Source organism: Sphaeramia orbicularis, chromosome 8 (assembly GCF_902148855.1).
Source record: "Sphaeramia orbicularis chromosome 8, fSphaOr1.1, whole genome shotgun sequence".
NCBI classification, from domain to species: domain Eukaryota; kingdom Metazoa; phylum Chordata; class Actinopteri; order Kurtiformes; family Apogonidae; genus Sphaeramia; species Sphaeramia orbicularis.
In genome coordinates this window covers 29025817-29044391 of record NC_043964.1, presented here as the reverse complement: position 1 = coordinate 29044391, position 18575 = coordinate 29025817, and the positions used below count along the sequence as shown (strand labels likewise).

The 18575-nt window shown below is 38.5% G+C and overlaps 1 protein-coding gene across 1 annotated transcript; it reads right to left on the bottom strand.

Annotated features, from left to right (window-relative positions):
• Positions 1-4625: 4625 nt before the first annotated feature.
• Positions 4626-14648, bottom strand: tfap4 (transcription factor AP-4 (activating enhancer binding protein 4)). Its single transcript, XM_030142043.1, has 7 exons — positions 14302-14648; positions 11547-11712; positions 11329-11427; positions 11051-11221; positions 10145-10294; positions 7838-8005; positions 4626-7686 (listed from the first exon to the last, which is right to left on the bottom strand). Exons 1-7 carry the CDS (start codon positions 14388-14390, stop codon positions 7528-7530), a joined length of 1002 nt encoding a protein of 333 aa, XP_029997903.1. The 5' UTR covers positions 14391-14648; the 3' UTR covers positions 4626-7527.
• Between the last annotated feature and the right edge of the window lie 3927 nt (positions 14649-18575).

Sequence of the window (18575 nt, the reverse complement as noted above, 5' to 3'; positions counted from 1 at the left end):
GAACTCTCATAGTCACGCAGGCTATATATACCAAGGCAGGAAGGTTAAAGGGCATGCAGAGAGAAGAGGCGGGCACAGAGAGGGCCAGCTGGTGGAGGGGCTGAGTTTGAGGTGTTGTAAGAGTCACAGAATGCCACCGGGAGTCTATGTGTCCTAGCAGCTGACTCTTCTTTTTAGCGAGTTTGGGCCTCTGCATCATCGCAAAAGAACTGATGTGACACTGACATCATCTATAGAGTAATTAAGCAATTTGATATTTTTGGAAGTGTTTCATACTTTGGGTTAGGGACTATTCAAAATGCAAATAATATGCATATTGTCATAAATACAGAGCAGCAGATTACCCAGTGCTATTAAATTCTTACTTTTCAGTCCCTGCGTTGCTCATTTGTATAATGCTTATTCATTTTCTTCCAACAGGTTATACACTGCAGCATGTTAATGAGCAACTTCCACCTGATTCAAATAAACTAAGCTAATCACCCACTGATTCCAAGTCCCAGGTCTGCTTCACTTAACCTTTAAACACCAAGACTTTTGTTTGTGGTGAACTTTCCAAATTAAGATTTCTCTACAGTTCACCTTTCTGTAGTGATTTCTCACAATTTATTGCCATATTTCCTCTGCATTTTGTGTTTTCCATTCAAATTCAGGTATTTTCCTATATTTAATTTACTAACCATGTAGATGTTCATAAATACTGAGAATAAAACTGAAGAAAAAGTACATTTTTTCATCAAAACATAAGATTAACACAATGAAAAAACAAGTGTCTACAACAATGGTTCCCAACCTTTTTTAGCTTGTGACCCCATTTTAACATCACAAACTTCTGGCGACCCCAGACATTAAAAACTGAGACTTTTTTTTTTTTATTAAAAATTAATTTGTTTTTGATCATGTAATAGTTTGCTATACTATGTTGCAAATAAACATTAATTTTAGACGACATTTCCATCCATAATAATATACATTATTATGGACAGAGGCAGAAAACCCAGGTGTAGATTACTGCACAAAGTGAGAATTTTATTTTCCTTGGTCAGGATATGTACAGTCAGTCCAGCTTGGATTTACAAGGCTAACAATTAATACTGAACAAACAATAACTCAAACTATGAATTATGAAAGAGCTGCAGCATCTGAAACCGACCACAATGAACATTTGACAGATAAACAGTACCACAGTGCTTCAGTTTCAGCTTCACAGTTTGTCATGTCTTTTATGTATTGTGATTGTCTCTCTCAACTCACTATATATTTTTTATTAGTAAGTTTTGAGGGGTTTTTTTTCAATCAATTACTAGAATTTTAAGGCGACCCCATTTGAATTCCAGGCAACCCCACATGGGGTCCCGACCCCAAGGTTGAAAAACACTGGTCTACAACCACTGTCATTTGTCGACATGGGTTTTATTGGTGAATTAATATTGCAGGAGATGATAATGTTTCCATGTTCACTCTGGACCCTATGAATGTCCCAAAATGACACATCTGATGCTACTAAAAACCTGAATTATTAAATGTATTAATAGGATTAATGGCTCAAAAGTTATTAAATGTTTTAGATCAGTGCATGATGTGTGTCGCTGGCGGCTCTTTAGGTCTCAGAGGGTTGACTGGGAAAAGACAGAAGACTGAGAACATGCCGGTAAATGCAAATTCTTCTTGCACATACTGTAAATACACTGTATGTGAGTGAAGAGAGCATCACAATGAAAGGCCATGGTTGCTTTGCCTGACAAAAAAACTGCTGATCAAATAACTGTAACAGCTTTTTCACTGACTATCTGCGGTAAGGAAATGAGGGCCTGCCAAGCCCTTATTCTGGTAAGGAACCATGCTACTCACATCATGTAATTTTGGGAAGTAAACATCATATGAGAGAGAGTGTAAAAGAAGGAAGGATGAGAGTTGAGAAGAGGGCATGTCTGGAACATAAAGACCCCCGAGTCAACCTAGAATCCCTAACACAGCTGAATGCTAGGCGGATTACTGCTTTATCACACTCCAGCAGACACACTGTGCGGAACATAATCTCACGATTCCTCGGGAATCAACATCTCAACTGTGAATTAATCCTTAAATGTGGCAGGACTTTCTTAACTTGAGTATGTCCATCCCAAATGATTTGGGAAGCGTGTCCAAACAATACATCATGTTCATTTTGGTAAGAAACACTGGCTTAATCCTGAGCAACTTCTCTGAGCATGAAAAGTGACCAAGAGCCATGATGTAAAAAAAAAAAAAAAAAGCAGTTATGATTTTCTGGTGAATGTTCAAGCTTGTTTAATTACAAACATTGGCATCTGTGTTCATCTTTTGCAAGTGTGAAGTTCAAACATTAGCTTTAGATGTAAGACTCCTATCACTGGCAATGAAATACAACAGCATGTCAGCAATTATCCATTATAAATATAGACAGCTAGTGAGCTATTCAGATGATTTCGAAGTTGAGAGGTATTACATTTAGTCTTTACAGATCATTTCAACATCTACTAAATTATACTGTGTATATTTTTATTACTGTTATAGCACTGCTTGAAACTAAAGCATAACTGATGAACTGAAACGTCGCAATGAGCAGGAATATTTCTGTTCAAATTACACTGATCCACATTTGCAGGTTTGTCTAGTTTCAGCTGTTACAGATCAACCTGGAGCCTTTTCTTTCAAAACAATGAACTGAACCAGGCCTAAACCCCGGTTAATCTTGTTTCTGCTGACCTCCAGTGGTTTGTTGCTGCGGTGAGGGTGCAGTTGGTGAAGCTGTGACATCCTCTGATGTGAGTGATTAGAGCTGCAGCAGACTACCTCTAACACTTGTGGTGTTGTTAGAGGTCAAAAAGCGAAACACTGCTCACCAGCCAAGTATCAATTCCACAGGGATTAGATTACCACATGAAACTGAGAGAAAATTAAGAACTTTCTACAATTTAAAGGCGGCGGTTTTATCTTCCTGTTGGTGCAACCAGTAGTTGGTCTTTTCATCCCTTCAGCTATGATCTGATCCAGAAATAATGTTTAGATTATTTTATTCTGCTGCTTTCTTTAATTATTGGGTGAAAATTTGACAGTTGGTATAGGCTGTTAGTCTGTCTCCTGTAGCATTTACTTTGTCAAATACATTTTTTATGTGTGGAATATTGTTGTACTTCTATTAACTGCTACTTACAGATTTACTTCACCTCCTACTTACTTTCATGTACAGTATGTGTTATGAAGATGATTCAAAATGTAAAAGATTACAAATTTCCATGTTAAAAATTTATTATTTTGAGCTAAAACATCAAAGTAATATAGGTTTTTACTTTTTACATCATGGTTCAACTCCTGTAACAATCAGCAATAAAGCTGAAATTTCCCGTGAACATTGGTTGAAAGCAAAAGTGTAATGTTTTGAGTGTTTTCTAATTTCATAAAGAAAATTCTGTTTGTTTACAACACTGACAGACATTTGTGTCTGATCACATAGCCATTCAATATAATAAAAGGGAAGTGGACTCCGTGTGTCTCGTGCATCACAAAAAATCCGGAAAGAACTGACCACTGCAGTTTGGCATACTCATGTATTTTTGGTCAAGGAAGAGACTAACAAAAACGACAAGTTGATAGGACCAATATTTTGACCAATACAATGGCCTCCCACTAGTGTTGCTATGCCCAGAATCACAGAATCATCATTGAAGTGGATTACCTAGCAACAGATATAGAATAGGGCCATGTTGTTATGGTGTTAAATTTCCTGTGCAGAAACAGACATGCCAGCTAAGAGGTTATTCAACTGAAAATGCCAGTGGAACTTACCAAGAAAGTAAAGGAATGAACTGAATCAGAGGATCTAGAACACATTGGGTCATGGGTCAACGTGCTAGTAGTATTGTATTCCACTTGTAATGCTTTTACTGAAAAAAAAAAAAAAAAAAAAAAATGGGATGCAACACCTTTGTAATCCTCAACATTCTGATTAGTAACTGAATAATTGTTTTATAGCATTATAATTTTTTCCTCAGGGTTGTCCCCAATACTGTCTACAACAGAAACATAACTTAAACATGAGTATTTTTTTTTAGTTTTCATGCACAAAGTTGGAGATTTCAGCACCAAAAGTGTTTTATGTCCCACTTCTTCACATGGTTAAAAGGAGGATTTGTTTGCCCTAGTTTATGAACATATTTCATCCTCGTCTTCATGCCTAATTGTGTATATGGAAGCTACATTTTTAACCAAGTACTGGTAATAGACTGTAATCAAGGCAGTTTCTGTAGAATATTGTCAGTTGTTGTGGTTTGTGGGTTGTCTTCACTAAGCCTGGTGCAGACATCCAAATGCACGTGCAATGGTGTGAACAAGAATACACATCAAGACAAATGACACCATGAGATACCACCTACTGTCCCTGGTGAACATTTAAACTGTCACAGAGAAGATGACTGATCTTAATTTAGCAATGAGCTAGTGAGGGTGTGAGGGCTTCACATGTCATCCACCAGTCGGAAAAGTACACAAACACTTTTGAAACAGAGACACAACAGAAGGCCCAATGTGTAAAAAACAAAGTACAAACTTTATTATTCTGTCTTTACAAAGGCACAAGCCTCTTTTTCCCCAAAACATTTCTTAAAAAAAAAAAAAAAAAAAAAAAAATAGCTTCTTGATGACCATATGCACCGACAGGTCTAACAAAAACAAAAAAAAAAAAGGTACAAAAAAGAGACAAAAGGAGAAGGACAAGGGAGCTGCAACGTGAAGGATGACGAGATACTGACAACAGATAAACTTAGCATAAAAATTTGCAAAAGAATGAAAATATTTAGGGGGTAAATGGGACAAAATGTAGGAAAGTGGATGTGGAGGAAAAGGGGGATACACAGCTGTGCGGTTTTTACTCATAACCTCAAGAGCTTCAGCTGAGGAGACGCCTCTTTTACAACAGAAAGAGGCAAACTCCAATATAGTACAGTAAGTGCTTTGTAATCTTGACCCCATTTATTGATCCCCAGGCCCACCCTACTCATCTGATATGTCCACTTAGCATTTCGTTACACACAGAACAGAGTTTAAAACACAGATGGGAGTAAAACTGTTCTGGGCTTTGACCGAAAAACAAAATTAAAAGCAGATACTCAAGAGGAACAAGCTCTACAATCAGCAGAGCATGCAAGCCACTTTTCAATATCCAGGAATCCCCTTACTATACTGATACGTACTGGGAAAATGTCCCATGATTTTGTTTGACAGACATGTCACTCAATTCAGTGCAGCTGACATCAATATTTTTAAAGGGCAATTCCATGACCTAAATCATGATAGATGAGGTGTGCTCCATCGAACACATTATCTGTCCAGCAGCTCCATCTATGCATTTATGTACAGGACAAAGAGTTTAAACAAAATGCAATTTGCACATAGAAGTGATGTGTCAAGAGCCTCAATCGTAACTAATCTCTATATACGCCAGGTTTACCTTTTGTAATGTAACCTGGTATTTTAAAAAATGTACAGGGCAGATTTAACTTTAATGGAATGTCTACATTGGATTGCGGAATTTTCTTCCATTTATTTGGGGATTATAGTGCACAGAAAGGGGGTAAAACATCAACAGCAGATCTATATTAAACCAATAGCTGGATACACAATGCTGTGTTAATTTTAACCATTTGGGGCATGAAAAACAGAGCGCTTGAATGTGATTAGTATTACAGCAAAATATTCTTCTTTTAACACATTAAAAGGAACAATACTCAGACAAAATAACTGGGTAAGTATATTCCAACACACCCCAGGATGTTTACAAGCCTGTTTGGAATGGCAAGGTGAAAACCAGAGGGAATCCAGTGGCCACCAAAAGTCCCAGATCAAGTGTTCAGGTATGTTTCTCCGACCCCAGGGTGTGTGTTAAGGCTGGCTTCACAGTGCCTCCCTGCACCCATGGGCTTTTACTAAGGCAAACTGCTGCCTCTCACCACTACGTGCCTTAATGTCAATCTGGCTGGTAACCAACAGTTCCAAGACAAAAAAACATTTAAAAGAAAAATCTAAGCGTAAATGTGGAAATAGCACAGACGCTAGACAAAAAAAAGAGCACAAAGGATAAGTGATATATGTAAGGAAATGCATAGAGTATGTGTGGTCAACCCAGTCACCTCCACGGCACATTCAAAGTATTCACGGGGCATTTCCTCATGTTTGAAGCATACTCTGCTTTGATACACGTCCCAATATTTGGACAAAAAACTACACTGGAAGAGCTTAAAAAACAAGCCCTTAAAATTCAGCAAACAAGTGATTGTGTGTCAGGCGTGTTTGTATGTGTAAATGTCGCAGGGCAAAAGAGGCGCTGCTGCAGACTACCAGAGTCCAAGGCACCCTTAAGCCCTGCCGATTCAAAATGCTTAGAGGGATGCACACATACGCACACCAATGGAAATCACTCGAGAGTGCCCATAGATTAGCTTATTTAACAAGCCAGGTGCTTCAGTATTAAAAGGGGAGGGTATCAAGAAATGTCAAAGCACTGATTCACATCAGGCTGTGAGTAAAATGAGGAACATGCCAAATACATATATGGGATTACTGGGAACCCAGCCCAGTAAAAAATGGCAACAAACAAACAAACAAAAAAATAATAGAGTTGTGAACTGATGAGTGCACGCGCTTCTCCTAAGCTTTGCTTCATTTCCTGCGAGCACCATTCAGCCATGAAAACAGCTTTTAAACCTCTGTCATCATGGTGCTTTTTAGTTTTTTTTTCCAGTACAATCAATTTCAACTGCTAGCTTAGAGAGAGTCCTAGAGTAACAAAACATGAAAAGGAACACTTAAAGTAAAATAACATTGCCTTTCTTATAGAAGTCTGACTGGTGGAACTTTGAGACAGACTTGTAAGCTCACAGTGTCTCTCCAAAACAGCTCATTTAGGTCAAGGAAAGAAGGAAGTGTGAATGATGTTCACCTTAAAAGAAATACTCTGGTATTGTGTAGTAATGACATCACATGGCCAGGCTCTTCTTTGACTTTATCCTCAACCAGTCACATGGCTTCAGAGCCATTTACACAGAAAAGCCGTACTAGAAAATGCAAGTGTTTAGCAGACATTCAAAATGCTAGTATCCAGTATGGAAGGGGTGCTAGTGATGAGCTTTTGACAGAAATTAAGAGATCGCTCAGTGAAGTTAACGCACTAGTAACCTTTCTACTGATTATGACTAGAAATGGGTTTGTGTTTATGTATGTGAGAGCGCAGGGGGCAAGAGATTAGCAGAAAACAGATGCAGATGAGACTGCATATATGAGTGTCTAAGTGTAAACCTATTCGGGCTGCCTACCACGGTACAAAAAGTAAGAGTGTTTACTTAAAAAAAAAAAAGAAAAAGAGTGCTTTAAACTGTCTACCAGCCCTATTAATGTCCACTGAACAAGAGTGCTCTGGGTCTGTCCCCTCCTGTAGCCCAGGTCTACGCGGGCCTTTTGTGTTTGTGTATGTGTGAAGGTGTATGTACGGCATGCAAAACATCAGCGGTGAACTCAGGGCAGTGAACAGTCGTCAGGCCCGTCGCTGTTTGAGGCTGTGTCTGAGCCCGCTGCGTCAGAGAGAATGCGCCCCGAAGTGACGATGACCGCCCTCCGCTGCTCCTCCTCGCCAACACAACCCTTCCCTTGGGTGCCTTCAATGTGCTGGATCGCCTGGAGGAAGAGGGAGATGTGATCAAAGTGACAGTGGCACCCTCTAGTGTTCACATCTGAAACCCTTCACACACACACACACACACACACACAGGAGGATTTTCTTTCTGTAAAAAGCTTAAATAAACGGCAGATATTTTATCCGTCTTACCTGAACAATAGTGTCCAGGTTCTGTCGGGATGTGGACACTGTATTGATAACAGAAGTTGGGCCCATGGTTACCACGGTGACATGATGAGGCTGAGGAGGCTGGACAGGTGCAGGGACGATGACAGTGGCATGGTGTGTGGGTGCAGGGGGGGTAGCTGGGGCCATCACCTGGTAAGAATGAGCAAATTTTGTATATTTTTTATCATCTGTGTTAAAAAGTCAAGTTATCACATTGAACTAAACTGACAAACCTGGACAAATATGCATAAATGTGATGTAAATATTCACAGAAGAGTACACATGTGCAAAGGCAGAAAAACACAGAAGTAATGGAGACCACAGCTGGGCCGCACTCTCAATAATAAGCAGACCAGATGTTAAGAATCTCTGATTGACCTAAATATTCTCATTTCCTTATGTTTGGGGGAGGATTTTCTCACTGAACATCCTCCTAAAATTAAGCTTATTGTGCAGCTTATAACGGTGTAAGGAGTGATGTTTCGATTCCATGTACAAGCAGGATGAGATTTGTCAAAACACCGGGGGGGGGGGGGGGGGGTGTTAATCAAAAATCATGAAAAAACAAGCAATCAACAGACCTAATTCTTTTTTAAGTTAACGGTAGGCCCTATTACATGTCGAACAGTTGAACATTTATCTTAAATGCAAACTAAAAATACATGAAACATTTAATTTTTTGCGACAGCCACACCTGCAATGTGGGAGTGGTCTAATTAAATTTCAGGACCATCGATAAGGGCCGATCACCCCAACACGGGAGATGATTCATGGCGAACGGCCAACTCAATTAGACTGTAAAACCTAACATAAAACCTAATCGATCAAGCTGCAGTTGAACATGTACACTGGTGTCAGCAGACGTACATCCATATTTGTGACGAGCGGATCAGCAGGTTAGGTTACCTGTGGGTTGGGGCGGGTCAACCCCCCCCCGAAAAAAAAAAAAAAAAAAAACACACCCTGTATAAATGACCGAAAGGGATCAAGGGATCAGCCCTCAATCACTGTTTGTGAAAAAAAAAAACACACTAACATTCTACTAATATTCAGAAAATTAATAAAATGTTCCTAATTTGGGTCATATAAATCACATATTCAGCTTGGATATTGTGAATTTTGCCATTTTTCAAATGCAGCAAATAACACACATGACATATGCTGGTACTATTAGAGTTTAGGAGCATTCTTTGGACATCTACATGGTGAGTTAGAATATCCTCAGTTATGTTTTGTAACTGTACTTTGACCCACTGCTTTGTTGTGTAAACTAACTAGTAAACAGTTTACAAGGCTAGGGTAGAGAGGAAGCCCTCACATTTCTAGTCTGAGTAACAGACACAATCTTAATCATTATGAAAGACTTTGAAATCAACAGGTTTTTAGCTATACACAAATATCAGAGCACCAACCTTTTCAAGAATGTGACCGAAGGAATGAAATATAAATGAAAATTAAGATGCAAAGCTATAGGATGGTTGTCAGGGGAATTTCATTTTAATCCAAGTGTGAATGGATGCATTTAAAAGGCGATTACATGTCAAATATCTCCTGTCATTAGCTACAAGAACTGCCTTTCAGAGCAATAGAATATATACTATAATGTTGAGACAAAAAGTATCCCTCAAACCAAATAACTACATGCAGGTTTGTGCATTTATTCCCAGTAATTTATTGGTGCTGAGCTAAGTTAGTAAGTGACATTGATTTGAGGTCAAATTGCACCACTCCACTCGGTATTCACACAATGTTGCAGGGGCTAATCTGAAGCGTCTCAATCATCTTTCACTTCCAGCACCCAGCAGCTGGTAGGAGTGGATGGGCAGACAAGCACATGGCGATTGATTTGGTATCATGTTCACTTAGGGTTCGCCTGCAGAAACAGGACACTGCTGCTGTCGGGGCAGGAGACAGGCAGAGCGGAAAGATGTGTGAGCTGCGTATTTAACACACTGTAAATGTGTCTTAGTTGTTGACAGCTCTAACTCGGGACATGGATGGGACTGTCAAGTGCAACTGTGTCAGTGTGACATCGACACAAACACTGGCAGCTTTAAAATTCAATACGCTCGGAAATGACTGACTGAAATACCATGAAATGTAGAGTACGCAGACGTCAGAATATGCAGGGGGAAAACTGACTCAAACTAACTTACACTTTTTCATTTTTTGTAGATACTAAACATTATTTGTCTGATTGTTAAATTCAAGAACTTGCTGACACTAAAATTATTGGCTGTCGAAACTGCATTGAAATTATTATTCCATTCACATGAAAATGTTTCCAACCTGTGGGCTGTGGGCTGGAGTAAGGTCCCTCTCCAGCTGCTTTTGCTGCTGCAGACGGACCAGGCCCTGTGTTTGGGCTTGCTGCTCTTGCAGTTGTTGTGCAATTGCCTTCAGTTTCTCAGGATACAACTGGGCATCCAAGGACCGCATCTGGTGGAATCACAATCAGAACACTGTTAAACTCACAGATACTCCAAGAACAGCAGAAACTGAACCATATATGTACAAATATATATTTAAAAGTGAAATACAAAACCTAATTCAATGTAAGAAAAAGAAGAATATACATTCCTACAAATACACAAACCTAAAAAACATATACAAATACACAGTAAAATACATACTTTTAAATAAGTATCAGATACACAGACTTTAGTGGCATTGCATAGTACTAGATGGGATTATTGAACACTGAGATAATCTAATACAATGTAGTCCAGATCAGCCTATTGACTACAATTTCTGACATTCAGGATAGATAAAAGCAGGAGAAAAAAAATATGGATAATGAAGAAAATCCCATATCAGCATATACAGTTGCAGCAAAAATTATTAGACCATCAAAAATCATCAAAAACAATGGTTATGCAATCAAGTACTAACTCCTGTGTGTATCATGTGACTAAAACAGACAGAAAAGAAAACATGGAATGTCTAAAAGCACTGTTTTTGTCAGTACAACACCATAGATATTGATTCAAGAACTGAAGTGATTTTGGTTATTATCAAGAAAACCATGGAAAATGATATCAGCTCTGAAATTCAACTATGAGCTATTTTTGTTGTTATTATATTTGTCCAAACAAATTAAAGGCATTAAAATGAACAAGAAATTGAAGAAAACAAGGGTGGTCTAATAATTATTTCGACAACAGTAGGTTTGTCTAGGAATACAGTCATCGTTACCTGGTCTTCAAGCATCATCCTGACAGAGCGTTCTTTTTCCAGCTGCTGTCTCAGCTCGATCATCTCCCTCCTCAAGTCTTCAGTCTTCTCCTCCTCTAGGATGTCTGGAGAGCCGATCCCTTCATCCTTCTCCTCTGCACGCCTTCTCTTGGGCGAGGAGCCACTTAACTCCTGCAGAGCACAAAAAGAAGATTTAGAAATGTGCCTCAAAAACAATCACTTACAGCGATGATATTGATAGACAGTCACGTTAGAGGTTCAACAGGGTGATACTTTACTTGTATGATTCGTTTGAGCTGACTGTTTTGCTGCAATAGCCGTGTCTTCTCCTGCTCCAAAGTAAAAATGTACTCTGCTGTCTGTTGCAGGATGGCAGCCTGAGGAGAACAACAGTATTACAAAACTGATGTGAAAGTGAATTTAGACACTCAAAAACCTGGAGGCAAGTTACATCTAACCCATCACCAAATCCAAATCTCTCTGTTTTGTGACCCACCTTGCTGAGCTTCTCCCCATCACTGTGTGGGATGAGTGTTTTAAGTGACTGGAATCCAGCATTGATGCTTTGCATACGCCGACGCTCATTGCTGTTGGCAATCTCTCTACGAATTCGCCTCTCTTGGTCCCGGGCTGTTTCTGGTGTAAGAGGAATGTTGGCCAAACTGCGAGAATGATAACGGACAGGGGACAGAGCCGTGAGTTGGACATATGGAGAAAATAAGACAATTAAAACTGTTCATTTCACAGAGAACTTTTCGCTAATCCGATGACAGATCAAGAATAACAAAGATATATATATAAACAGCTGACATGTTAACATCTCTGTAAGATATGTGCCAACACTCACAGACCATCATTCTGTTTTATATTAATCAGCCCAAATGCTCATATTCTGTGTTTTCTATTCTCACTGCTTATAAAAGAAAAGCATAAAATTGGTTTGGACGGTTACTTCAAAATGCCACCTGTGTTGTGAGCTGATCTGTTACAGCTACTGTTAATAGAGACAATAACTTTCCTCAGAATCCACAAATGCACAATTTTTTTTTAACTGAATCTAAAACGCATATCTAAAATACAGTCCAAATAAAACTGGTACGCTATGTTGTCACAAAGATGCATTGCTTTTTGTGTTTCTTCCCATATTCACTGAGTTTGTAGGCATGAATTTCATTAAATGAGACTGCATGATCAAACAACACCAGGGATTTATGAGACTAAATACATTTGGTGTGAACTGACCCAGTAAATATTCTATTAAATATTACATCACAACAAAACAAGTAACCAGAAATTCAAGTATGCCTATTATACATAGGATAATTAGTCTTTTTGGAATACATTAACGAATCACAACTCTTAACTAAAATATCCCAGAGTCTAAAACATTATTGACTACGACAGGTTTAAAATACATCTTCAAAACGGCAGATTCTGGCCATAAGCTACAATGTCAAATAAAAGTGTCCCAACCAACACTGAATGGAGTAGTAAGACTTTAAAATAACTGCAATGTATTACATTATTATGTTGCATTTAGCAGACAAAAGATGTTATAAAGTATTGTAATAATGCTGTGTTGTCATTATATTGACATATCCAGTTTAGGAAAAATTCTAAGTGAAACTTCCCTCACATACTCTGTATCACACTCAGTATCTCTGGGACCCTTTCTAGCCAAGCGCTTATCTGTACTGACTCAGCTGCCTCAGTGCAAACACTGGGAACAATTGTGCAGACACAGATGAGAAAAGCAGTGTGCGCACACATGCACACACCAACATTGCAGTGGCACATCCAGCAAATACATCCACTGCCAAAACATTACAAAACGGGCCTGGGATTCAGCATATCACATGGAAACAAACTACTGACAACCAGCCTGAACCCCACGACTGGGAAAGGTTTATGTTTGCAACTAATGCTTATTCTCGTCATCTATTTCTATGCTTTTAATAATCGTTTCATACTCTGGTTTGTCTGCTTAAAACAAAGGCTGTAGTTTAAAGCGGATAGGCTCTCAGATGGCACTCATTTTGTGTTTATAACTTTTAAGTCCTTACTGTTTCTACTTCTAAAATCAAGCATATTCCAGAGTTCTAGAGGTTTATTAAGTTTGCTAAGGCCAAATCAGGCAGAATTTACTCGTACAGGTAGCTTATTCTCCGCAGACCTGGCATACGAACATGAGTAAAGAACTACATTTCCCAGAGTGCTGTGCAACCCTCAGCAGCTGCACAGCGGCAGATCCCTCCGCCTCCCTCTTCAAACGGTGCTGCGGACGACGTATCGACGGGGCCTTCCGCGACATACACACCCCCTTATTAATAACAACACTTTTAATTTTCCAGCCTCCTGGCGAATACTTAAATATCTGTTTAACTGACACGGGAGGAAAATCCTGTTTTAGACAAAATGTGAACAGAACCCCGTCATCTCAGGGCCCGACACCACCACCACCGTGTTCCAAGCAGACTTTTCGTGTCCTCCGCCATTACAACAATGCGGCAGGCAGCATGGCAGAGGTGCGGGATGAAAAGACGCAGTGGAAGCGGCTCTATAGCGCGGATAAGACGCATAGAAACCACAGTAAAACTACCACCACGTCGAATAGAGATACTCTTAAAGACAGCTGTGCATTTTCACGCCGACTGAAAACATACGCGGCGCCACAAACGGGGGGGGGGGGAATCAACGCCAGACCCCTGATCGCTTTTAGCTGAAGCCACAAGCATGGCCGCACTACCCACAATAACTTCTGATGGCTCTGAGCGAAATCGGCAACCCCCACGACGTGTGCGTCAAAAATAGACCCTTTCACCGTGTATGACACCCGCTCGAATCACCTTTTCTTTTCTTATGCAAATCACAGCACACATAAGCGACCGTGGAGGATAATTTTGAGGATAAATAGAGCCGGGACGCGCTCTGGAGCGGAGTAGCAGCGTGGTGTGCACAGAACCACGTGGTTTATGTTTGTTAGCCACAAAATACATCGTTTTCGCAGACAAATGTGCGAAATAACTCGTTTGGGTGATTCTAGCGTTTAAGCCACAGCAACGACTTGATCAATTGAATTCAGGTCTGTGATGATAATTAATGCCCGCAGCTTCCCGTGAGTGGGTCGTGTACACAATAACAGATCACATCAAGCATGTTGCCTCAGCGCCGTCGCTAAGTGCGTGTACTCTAAACAGATGACTTCTAATACACACATCAGGCTGGATTAAATAAAACACATGTATACACACCTACAAAGACCTCCGATTACTTCTTTCTCCGTTTTTCTGAAATGTTGCAAGGAGGGCACCTTCTGAGCTGGTACCATAAAATACTCCATGCTCGCCTCTCGCCAGTTTTGGTCCCCCCTCCCCAAAAAAAAAGCAAAAATAGTGTCCGTAGATTAAAAGAAAATGATGACGTTAAGGAACGAGATGCAATGATGCGACGTGAGTTAAATCCTCAAAGAAGATCCAAATCCCTCGTCTGTGTAATGTAGTAGTTTCAGGCTGCTGAGAGTTGTAATGTTACTCGACTTCCAGCTGATGGGGTTCCCTCGTTGTGTGTGGCGCTCTACCTCTCTCTCTCTCTTTCTCCCTCCCTCCCCTCGCTTTCTCCTTCTGCATGAACGTGTGTGTGTATGCAGCTGATCGGATGGCTTTCAAGGCGGGAAACAGCTGGTAGGAGTCACACACTGCACTACCAAAAAGCCTCCTTCCGCAGAGACAGGGCACTGCATGTAAACAAAGAACTATTTAGCGCAGAAATACATCGGCTGCAAAAACTCACATGTGCATGCAAAGGGCAAGGTTTTTTTTGTTTGTTTGTTTTTAGGAAAGACTGCAAAACAGGTTGAATGATCATAAATTTTTTTTTTTTTAAAAAATCGGTGTTGTGTTGAATAGAAGAAAAGTAAGAATAGTGCAGAAAATGCATTGGAGAAATCGACTTTTTAAAAGATGATTTAGTGTATATTTTTTTTAAAAGACTAAATGTAATTTAAGTGTAATCCACAAACACTGAACACACTCTTAAAATGGGAAGTAAAAAACAAAAGAAAAAAACGAAACAGAGGTCAAATTATAGAAGTTAACGCACTCCTGTGGTCAATTTTTCGCACAATAAATGATTTGTGTTGGATCCTGACAGCTGTGGTTGATAAAGTAAATAAATAAGAGAGAGGGACTACTATAGGGGCGGACACTCCAACAGCTGCGATAAACGAACAAGAGAGATCAGCTGACGAGTTGGCAGAGCTGCACAGCAACAGCGCACCGGGGAGGGCTTTTAGGGACAGACTCCGACTGACGCACAACACAGTGGACCGTGTGCGCACAGTTAGGGGTGGAACACTCACAATACAGGACGGGAAATGTATTATTTGATATAAATGCATAATTAAAAGAGACCAAAAGGAGCAGATGCAGTGATTTTGTCAAACCACAGAAAGGAAGCAGTGGATTTTTTTTCTCCACCCGGAAGTGTGGAAAGCACCAGCAGTACCTTTGTTACGGTCTGCACAGCCACTGGAGCAGGCGTTTACATGATTCTCACACAGACACTGATGAATGCCATGATGGGGGTTTTGAATGAATAATGAATGAATTGTTTATTTTGGTTTGTACATTCATCATTGCATATAATACAATAATTATAATAAACATAAAACCAAAAAAGGAAGCAAAAGCTTATTTTTTTGCCTCTCCTTTTCACCTGAAACACTGATTACATTAAATTAAATGTGTACAGTATCGAGCATTCTCATTATGACAAAAAGAATCAACAACAACAACAACAAAAACGTATCTACCATCTTAACTTAATGTTCCTGAATGATTTTATACTTAAGGCATTTTTTAAACTTGGTCAGAGAAGTGAACAACTTAACCCATAAAGACCCAGTGTTACTTTTGTGGCCATTCCCAAATTCATTTTTCCTCTATATTTAACCATTCTTGAGTGATTTGTCACCATTTATTGTAATACTATCCACTTTATTTTGACTTTTTTTCAGTATAAACCACATATTTTCCTATACTGAATTCACTGATCATATAGATGCTCATAAAAGCTCAGAGTAAATTCAAAGGTTATTATATCAAAACAGAGAAAACTGGAAAAAAGTGACTTTGTTTTTGTGAATTATACCATTAATTGAACATAAAACAAGTATCTCCATCCACTGTCAATAATCCATCTCCATGGGTTTTACTGGTGAATCAATCTTGTAGAAGATGACGGTGTTTCCACATTCACAGAGCCTCTGAACGTCCAAATGAGTCATATCTGATGACCATGAAAAGACAACAAACTGTATTTTACACCAATTATTCACATGTATTGACAGGATTAGTGGATCAACAGGTATTAAACAGTTTAGATCAGTAGATGGTTTTGGGCGTCAGTGGCTGTTTGGGTCTCTAGGTGTTAAATTCATCCTCAAGTCTATTCCATAATTTCACTCCCACAACCCAAATACATCTAAATTTCAAATTTGTCCTCATTTCAGTACATTCAAAAATTGTAACAACCTCTTAAATTCTAATTACTCTCTTAATTTAAAGAAATCTTGATTAAAGACAAAGTAGGATGTACTCTCCCTTTTTGCAATCATATTGGAAGTTACAGGATTATATCAACTATTGTAAGATGATCTCTACCATAGAAATAAACTGTTAAATCTAAATTTAACCCATAAAGACCCAGTGTTCCTTTTGTGGCACTTCCAAAATATTTTTTTCTCTTTATGCAACATTTCTTGAGTGTTTTATCACAATTTATTATGACATAATATTCTGGATTTTGTGTTTTTTCAGTGAAAATCAGGTATTTTCCTATATTTAATTTACTGATCATGTAGATGTTCATAAAAGTTCAGATTAAAGTGTGGGGTATTATATCAGAAACAAAGAAAACTGAAGAAAAAGTGACTTTTTCAGTCAAATCTGTCATTAACTGAACATATACCAAGTGTCTCCATCCACTGTCATTGATCGGACTCCATGGGTTTTACTGGTGAATCAATGTTGTAGAAGATGAAGGTGTTTCCACGTTCACTATGGAGCCTCTGAACGTCCAAATGGGTCATATCTGATGACCATGAAAAGATGATAAACTGTATTTATACCAAATATTTACATGTATTGATAGTATTAGTGGATCAACAGGTAATTTAAATCCGTAGGTGGTTTTGGTCATCTTGGCTGTTTGGGTCTTTATGGGTTAAATGCAAATGCGTTGGCATGGCTCTCATCATCTCATAAAAAGCAGGTCATAGCAATACTTCATTAAAAGCAAATTAGAAACAGCAAAAACATGAGCATAAATGTACCAACATCAGCACTCAAAAATAAAATATTAATGAACTATTTAAGTATAAAGTTTGCTGTAAAAGAATAAAAATACACTGTTGTCCATAAAGTTGGATTAAAATATTTTTTTTAACCTCCTCTCGTGAAATGATTGTGATTTATTCTTTGTTGCACTGGTCTACTTTTTAAAGAAATGATCTTCCCTGGAGTTTTAAGTGCTATATACAGTATTCCTTCAATAAGGTGAATTGGAAAAGAAATGACAAAAGAGCTGGATAGATAGATAGATAGATAGATAGATAGATAGATAGATAGATAGATAGATAGATAGATAGATAGATAGATAGATAGATAGATAGATAGATAGATAGATAGATAGATAGATAGATAGATAGATAGATAGATAGATAGATAGATAGATAGATAGATAGATAACTTTATTGTCTGTTCCAAGTTAAAACAGAAATTCCTCTTTGGTCACAGCTTTAAGACAAAGTTTAAAAAACAACACTTAGGCATTAAAAACACCCACACACATCAAAAACAAAGTACAACTGATAAAAAATGTATGTTTTCAGTGTATATAACGTGCTATTATATTGGATTATATACATTTATACAATACATTTAGAAATCTTCCACTAGAAGTAATGATAACTTATTTTATTTGTTGATAGTTGTTTTAAAAACACAATCTGACTATTCAAAAACTGATTATTGCATGTTCCATATTCAATACCGCTGGCAATAGGAGCACAGTAATAATAATAATAATAATAATAATAATAATAATAATAATAATAATAATAATAATAATAATAATAATAATACTATGAAGAAGAAGAAGAAGAAGAAGAAGTTGCATCGAACTGCATTTATTTGTTCAAGTTTTTCTATGACAAATGCAGACAGTGTCACTTTATGAGGCCTCAAAGTCTGAAATCTTAATCTTCACAGAAAGAATGTAAATATATTTACAGCTGTATCATTTTTATTTTCTTCATATTCAATGGGTGGACATTCTCCTCATTATGAACATATAGGACTTATGCCAGTCAATTCAACCAGTGAAAAACCTCAGTAGAGGGGCTGTGGACCATAGAAGAGGTCCTTCACGCCCTCTAGTGGTGGTTTGGTAGAAGCTTGAGAAGGCCTTCCAGATTTACATCCACACATTCCAGACTCTCACAAACACAGATGTGACTGAAATGTAT

What these genes read in the sequence shown, in the direction of transcription:
- tfap4 (XM_030142043.1), bottom strand. Translation starts at nt 14,390, where the DNA reads ATGGAGTATTTTATGGTACCAGCTCAGAAGGTGCCCTCCTTGCAACAT. An exon ending in GGATGATGCTTGAAGACCAG is followed by an intron (nt 10,295 to 11,050) that starts GTAACGATGACT and finishes TGATTCCACCAG; the next exon opens with ATGCGGTCCTTGGATGCCCA. An exon ending in CTCCAGCCCACAGCCCACAG is followed by an intron (nt 8,006 to 10,144) that starts GTTGGAAACATT and finishes CATTCTTACCAG; the next exon opens with GTGATGGCCCCAGCTACCCC.